Source organism: Bidens hawaiensis, unplaced genomic scaffold, assembly GCF_021521415.1.
Source record: "Bidens hawaiensis isolate Kalapana, Puna unplaced genomic scaffold, B.hawaiensis_p1.1 tig00017166_1, whole genome shotgun sequence".
Classification (NCBI taxonomy): domain Eukaryota; kingdom Viridiplantae; phylum Streptophyta; class Magnoliopsida; order Asterales; family Asteraceae; genus Bidens; species Bidens hawaiensis.
In genome coordinates this window covers 246,167-253,883 of record NW_027492599.1, presented here as the reverse complement: position 1 = coordinate 253,883, position 7,717 = coordinate 246,167, and the positions used below count along the sequence as shown (strand labels likewise).

Genomic DNA, 7,717 nt, shown 5'->3' with positions numbered 1-7,717 from the left:
ATCTTAACTCATTCACCAATTGCATATATAAAAACTAGAAGAGTGCCCGCGCGATGCAGCGGGAAACTAGAAACACATACTTTGATAATCATGTAACAAATTTTTGGGTGTTCATTATCTCGTTTAAAACTGTGAGATCATTCACCAGTTTGGTTTCACGATTGAAACCAGAGGTGGTCGTACATATTGAAATGTTAATTATTTACTTATTTAGTATTAGATATAATATATATTAGACATAGTTAAAATATAGTTAACCACAGTTTTATTTAATACGAACAAACTCGTCTATTACAACTTTAATTTAGTCAAATTTCCAGTGTTTTTTTTTATAATTTTTGTTCTTGTTATTATTTCGCCTTCTATTTATTCTAATAAGGTTTATTATTTATATGACCAAAGTTATCTTTGCTCATAGTATAATTCTCTTAATAATGTATTAGTTGATGATTAGTTTGAAGTGAAGGTATATGCAGATTAATAATTCTTGTTTTAAATTTTAAACTCAATTTTTTTTATCGAAATACAAACTAAATCAGACCCTAATCGTTGGTAATGGTTCAGTTTAGTTGGGTTTTATTTAGAAACAGTTTAGTTTCGGTTTTCAACGACAAAAAAACGTGTAAAGTTGACTCATTGTTTAATTAAAAAACCATCAAAAGCAAACCGCACACACTTTTGCATAATTTTTTTTACTTCGAAAACTGTAGCAATATGATACTCAAATTAAAGATAATAAAATGCTCGTTTTTATGATGCCATTTATTTTAAAAAATATTAACGTACAAAAAAGTTATGACCGTTTAAAAATCGTGGGGGTAGTTGGGTTAAAAATGAAAATAAAATAATATATATGTAAAAGATCAAGGACCAATTGTGTAATTTTAAGGAATGAAACTTATAATTATTTGAAGACATTGCAAATGCCCGTGAGATTTGATGTTAGAATGACATTTGTGCCCCTAATTAATGTTGTACATTATGCATTAAATGTTGTAAATTACTTAAACAAAACGTCTTAATTTGCCCCTAATAAATGTTGTACATCATGCATTAAATGTTGTAAATTACTTAAACAAAACGTCTTAATTTGCCCATGATTGGTATATTATATATAGTATAGATGTACACCAATACCAAATCAAGTCTCACATTTAGTTATTCTACTTCCCTACACCAAACCACGATAAATTCGATAAAACAACTACACAAGTAGTCTCCTTTCTAGTTGTATATCATAATTAAGTTCTTTAAATAATCTTGTGAGCCATATTATGACTGCTATCTGCATCCCGTCGTTCTCGTGTGTCCACTGGCAACTACATTTTTCACTTATAAATGATTAGAGATAAGCGGGTTTCATAACCATCTCCCACTAGGGAAGGATTGCGTCCTCATAATCCAACCCTATGTAAACGAAAAGAAAACTTTTAACACTCTTTCATTCCGTCCTAAACTTTTGGTCAAATCGTATAATCAGCCAATCATTCCAGCACTCTCAACCCAAATTAACCTACCTAAAGTCTTACTGCCTTACCATTGTCATTCCTATTCTTTCCGAATCATAGCTTCTATATCTTTTCTTAAAAGTCATTTCATGAGCCTATTGTTTAATTCCAGGCAACTATTGGTGATACCTACTTTTGAAAAACAAAGGTGTTACAAGTCGGTATCAAAGTAAATAGTCTAAGCAAGCTAGGTATCACTGATAGTTGTCTGGACTTAAACTATACAATGTTGCTCGAGGTAAGACTGAATACCAAGAAAATGATATAAATGAAATAACACGGATTAGTTTTGGTTAAAAGTCAGGGCGACGGTTCGTTGTCAAGAGGGGCCAGGGTACGTTGTGTTGGATTGAATCACACTTTTAATCCAACTTATAATACATAAATAATCCATTAATAAAGATTTCAAAAACAACAATTATCACAATAATAATCTAACATATTTTGGACAGCTTTCAACAAATCAACCGTTCCACTTTGAGCCAAAGTTTTTTATTTGACACTTTTGAGTATAACACAGCCTAAATCAACTCGTAAGTACTTAGAATTATTGAAATTTGAACACCCACATTCCTTATGATTAGAGGAAGACAATTCAGGCCCGGTCTCTACCTAAACATACATTTAAATTAAACAAATAAACACAGAATCCATTTACAGTCATTTAGCATGAACAGTAAAGTCGGCCATACAAGTTCTCATTTTTAACAATGAACGACATGAAGCAATAACATACCTTCAATCAACGACGCATTACAGAAGGCCCGGCAAATGCATATCGAGACGAAACAGAAGCCAATTTGTATTCGGTTTCTTCCACTCTTGGGCCAAGATTTGGGTTGTAACTTGATGGTTCAATGGAGGTGTTTCCCGGGTATAATCTTTCAGATAAAGCAGTTTCATGATCAACTCTGTAACAACTAGAAGAAGGTGCCATATTACGAGGAAGATACCGCTCCACCAAATCAGAATCTTGATCATACGGTTCATATGGTACTGATTGATGAAAAACGGTAGAAGGATTATGATTACTTGCATCTACATTTGGAGTAAATGAAGTAGGATTATTCTCTTGTCGGGTTTTAAGACCGTACGTTCTATAGTCTTTTTCACTGAGAAAAAGGGCATCAGGTGGGGCCCGGGAATATTGTCTTTCTTGATCGGGATTGTAAAGATCATAAGCAGTAGGTGGTCTATCTCCTCTAAGCCCATAACTTCTATACCCTTGTTCAGTCAACAAAACCTGAGGTGAAGTCAAAGTTGGGTTAAGCAACTGCGACCTCTGACTACTTTCTTGTTCAGATGGCCTTTTGAGGTAAACTGTATCAAGGTGGGTCCTGTCTCGTTCTAGATCAGGTTTATAAGGATCATAAACAGGATGTGGTCTATCTGCTCTAAGCCCGTAACTTCTATACTCTTGTTCAGTCGACAATACCGGTTGAGAAGTCAAAGCTGGATTTACCAACTGAACAGTTTCTTGTTCAGGCCTACTGATGAAAACATTTTCTGTGTGAGCCCCTTCTCTTTCTAGAGCGGGCCTATAAGGGTCATAAGCAGGGGGGGCTACAGGGGCTATGCTGTTGGGTCTATCTCCTCTAAGCCCATAACTTCTATACTCTTGTTCGGTCAACAGAACCGGTGGAGAAGTCAAAGTTGGCTTTACCAACTGAACAATTTCTTGTTCAGGTCTACTAATAAAAACAGTTTCTGTGCGGGCTCCTTCTCTTTCTAGATTGGGCCTATAAGGGTCATAAGCTGGGGGGGCAGAAGGGGCTAAGATGTGTCTATCTCCTCTAAGCCCATAACTCCTATAGTCTTGTTCGGTTAATAAAAGTGATGAAGAAGCCACGTTTGGCATTGGCTCGTGAACAGGAGCCAAGTTGTGTCTATCTCCTCTAAGCCCATAACTCTTATAGTCTTGTTCGGTTAGTAAAAGTGATGAAGAAGCCATGGTTGGCTCTGGCTCGTGAACCGGCTGTGGATTTGAATGCAATACTGGAGCAGGCTTGAATAAGTGTATAAGTCTCTTTACCTAACAAGCGTATAGCAATAACCATTATATGTAAGTGTGTGTGTGTAAATGTATTATGTATGCAAAGGGGCTCACTTGATCAAAATTTAACTCCGACTTGAACTTGCAAGTTTTGCGATCATAATTCTCCTTGATAGCCTTATGAAATGCACTCTCAGGTAGAGGAAGACAATCCTTATGAACCTCAAAGCGAACCTGGAAATTTCCCAATAACAAATAAACAAAACACGAGGTAACTATCACTAAGGTGAGAGAAGCAAACAATTAAAAACAAACCTGAAGAGGAAAATCCCCTTGAAAAGCAGCCGGTTCAAGTCGCATACCACCACCAGAAGTTGCGTTGTATATACCATACAAAAGCTTTAAATTAATATCAAAGAGGAAAAGCTTCATACCAGGTTTGATACTCATAACCAAATCTTTCTTGTGGTTTTGAATGCCCATTACACGATACTGATAACAATCCCCTTTGGTTCTCGCATTGCACATAAAGATAAAACCACCAAGTTTTTTCTTATCATTTTTTCTTGAATTGTTTTTTGATGAACTTTCCACTTCTTTCTCTTTTCCAGATTGAGACCCCTTCTTTGCAACTTCAAGTTTTTTATTATTATTGTTATTATTATTTACTGGTTTAAACTTTTTATTAGGCTTCTTCGTAACATTTTGACTATTCTGAATTTCCTTTGAATTAGAAGGCAAGGGTTTTTCTTTAGAAGGCTTATTCACGATCTCACCTTTATTATTTGGGGACACGATGGTTTTCTTTTCCGAAGGTGGCAAAGCTGAGCTGGATTCCCCGAGTTTTAACTTTTCACTCAAAGACTTCTTCATTCTTTTTCTTTTAGGTTTTAAGGAATTTGGGGTTTCCTTTTCCGAAGGTAACAATGCTGAGCTGGATTCACCGAGTTTTAACTTTTCACCCGAACACTTCTTCATTATTTTTGTTTTCGGTTTTAAGAAATTTGGGGTTTCATTTTTGGAGGTTGGTAACGGTGAGATGGAATCATCAGGTACAGACTTTTCATCTGGGACCTTCTTCACAAGCCTACGCCTGCGTTTCTTAAACTTTTGAGCTTTCTTTTCTGAGGTCAAAGATGGTGCGTTGCCTTCACCGGTTGTAGGGATATTCTTTTCTGATGACATAGCATCTAGAAGCAATAGAACATAGTTTATCTATTAGCAAAAGAAATTGGATTACAATTACACTTTCAAGTATATTATTTCTTCCTTAAATTAGCTCTTGTGCAATGACAATCACATGCTTGCTTAATCCTTAAGCTCAAAGCAATTACCTTCCCCCAAATTTTAAGTTAAATCAGTTAACATTACCGGTTCTGTAAAACTTGCGATCAGGCACCAATTAATCAGCAATTAGACGAACTACCGATTCGATTTCACCTAATAGGTCCCTAAAATTGGTGCCAGTCAAAATCTTTAAAGTTTTTGAAAAATTATACTTTATTTTGAGAAATCATATATAAAAGTTTGTGTGTATACGTATAGGCGGTTGTACGTCGTGCACTAATGATTTAATCAAATAATGAAGTAGGCGGTAAAATAATCGCCGTTCGTATAACACCTAAAGCAAGAGGTACAAGTGCAATACGCGATTCTAGCAGTTCTCAACATATTTGCGGTTCTGAAATGAACACTATCCTTGGCCAATTATGTTTCTAACAAATCCAATCCGATTAAACCAACAATCCTACTAATCGCTAGTCGGTACCCCACCTACCACTCGACTAACGAGTTCTACAACCCTAAACATTACTAAGAATATGTGCCCTAAATCCTAATGAGCTTTTGCTAACACAAATATAACATCATCCAAATTCAACAATAATCTAATCACTCACTCACTCACACGCACACACCTAGTTCTCCACTCAGGTCCTATTAGGGCTCAAAAACCATCACATCAATTTTATATCTCAAATCAGAATCTACAAACAATTGAAGGAATTGGATTACAAATACACTTTCAACTTTCAAGTATATTGTTTCTTCCATAGATTAGCTCTAGTGCAATGACAATCATACGCTTGTTTAATCCTAGAGACCAAAGCAATTACCTTCCCCAAAAATTTTAAGTTAAATCTGTTAGCATTGTCGGTTCTGAAAAAATCTCAACCAAGCGCCGATTAACGATTAATCAGCAATTAAACGGAAATCAAAAGGCTACCGATTCGGTTTCACCTAATAGGTCCCTAAAATCGGTCAAAGACTCAATACCTCTTTAGTTTTTGAAAAATTATATATAAAAGCTTGTGTGTATATGAATAGGCGGTTGCGCGTCGTGCATTAATGATTTAATGAAATAGTGAGGTAGGCAGAAACAAAACCGCCGTCCGTACAACACCTAAAGTAAGAGGTGCAAGTACAATATGCGATTCTCGCAGTACAATATCCAATTAGGTATCTAACCAATCCAATAATCCTTACTAATTGTTATTCGGTACCCCACCTACCACCGACTAACGAATTCTACAACACTAAACATTACTAAGAATCCTAATGAGGTTTTGCAAACACATATATCATATCATCCAAATTCAAATCGATTACTCAAATCCTAGGGCTCACAACACATCACATCAATTGTACATCTGAAATCACAATCTACGAACAATTGAAACAAATTCTATCCTCAACGAAGCAAATTGAGGTCAATTTTGAGATTAATCACAAACCTAGAAAGTCGTACAGCAGATCAGGGGTAAAATCGGAAACGAGTATAAATCCGTCTGGAGATGAATCGGATCTATATTATTGATAATTGGAGATTGGTAACGAAATTAATTTGGGGGTAAAAAATAGATAGATAGATAGATAGATAGATATTTGGTAACAGGTAACCTAAAGCAACTGAATATGGGTTGGGCTGATTTTATCCATAACGGCCCGATATTAATTCTCCACATGCAAGGCATATGCTAATATCTCCATCATTTTAGAACGTTTATAACTTTTTCGTATGATATTTAAAAAAAAAACAATTTATCATAATAAAAAGCGTTTTTTTATCTTTAATATGAGTATGATTTTTGTTATATAAAATTTAAAACAAAAATCACTTCATTGTGTCTTTTTGCACACCATTGTGTCTTTTCGCTTATCATTGTGTCTTTCCGCATACCATTATGTCTTTTCGCACACCATTGTGTATTTTCGCTTATCATTGTGTCTTTTTTTGTCATTGTGTTTTTTCATCATTGTGTCTTTCAACTCATCATTATGTTTTTTTAAATACTAATAACACCGTTGTGCAATAATAATATGTAAAAATAATGATAAAATATCAACAAATTATCTAATACATAAAACACAATGATTAATACATGTTACACAACAACTTGAAACGTAAAACACAATTGTGAATACGTGTAACACAATGACCTAAAACGTAAGACACAATGGTGAATACGTGTAACACAATGACCTAAAACGTAAGACACAATGGAAACAACATATTACACAATGACACAATGAACAACAAAAAAACACAATTAAAAACTCATTAATTTTTTTTTATTTTTATATAACAATATGATACTCATATTAAAGATAAAAAAACGCTTATTATTATGGTGATTTTTTTTAAATAATGTTGTATGAAAAAGTTGTGGACATTTTAAAATGATAGGGGAATTGACATGTGTCTTGCATGTGGAGAGAGAAAGGCAACAAATGTGGGTTATTACTTTCATGCCCTTTTCATCAATTTTATTTATTAAATTAATTTCAGTCATTCAAATCTAAGATCAATTGACGGAATTCCTTCTCACCCTTCTCATTTTTGTTGTCCTTTGTGTTTTAACTTTACCCTTATATATAATATACCATTGATGGGTAAATTAAGACGTTTTCTTTAAGTAATTTACAACCTTTAATGCATTTTATACTACAACATTAACTATGGACAAAAATGTCATTGTACATTAAATCTTGCATTTGCAATTTCTTCAAAATAATTATAAGTTTCATCCTTTAAAATTACAATTTTGGTCCTTTGTCTTTTACTTATATATTATTTTATTTTCACTTTTAACCAAACTACCCCCATGATTATTAAACGATCATAATTTTTCATACTTTAATATTTTTTAAAACAAATGGCATCATAAAAACGGGCATTTTATTATTTTTAATTTGAGTAATATATTTCTATAGTTTT

At 34.0% G+C, this 7,717-nt stretch overlaps 1 protein-coding gene across 2 annotated transcripts; it reads right to left on the bottom strand.

Moving 5' to 3' along the window:
* Positions 1–1,851: 1,851 nt before the first annotated feature.
* Positions 1,852–6,342, bottom strand: LOC143553336 (uncharacterized). 2 transcript variants are annotated; one of them, XM_077043357.1, is made up of 5 exons: positions 6,234–6,342; positions 3,817–4,691; positions 3,616–3,735; positions 2,245–3,540; positions 1,852–2,120 (listed from the first exon to the last, which is right to left on the bottom strand). In XM_077043357.1, the coding sequence occupies exons 2-4, from the start codon at positions 4,684–4,686 to the stop codon at positions 2,251–2,253; spliced, it is 2,280 nt and encodes a 759-aa protein (XP_076899472.1). In that variant the 5' UTR covers positions 4,687–4,691; positions 6,234–6,342; the 3' UTR covers positions 1,852–2,120; positions 2,245–2,250. The 2 variants fall into 2 exon arrangements, with proteins under 2 accessions (XP_076899472.1, XP_076899471.1); XM_077043356.1 differs by having other exon boundaries at positions 6,230–6,336.
* Positions 6,343–7,717: the final 1,375 nt, after the last annotated feature.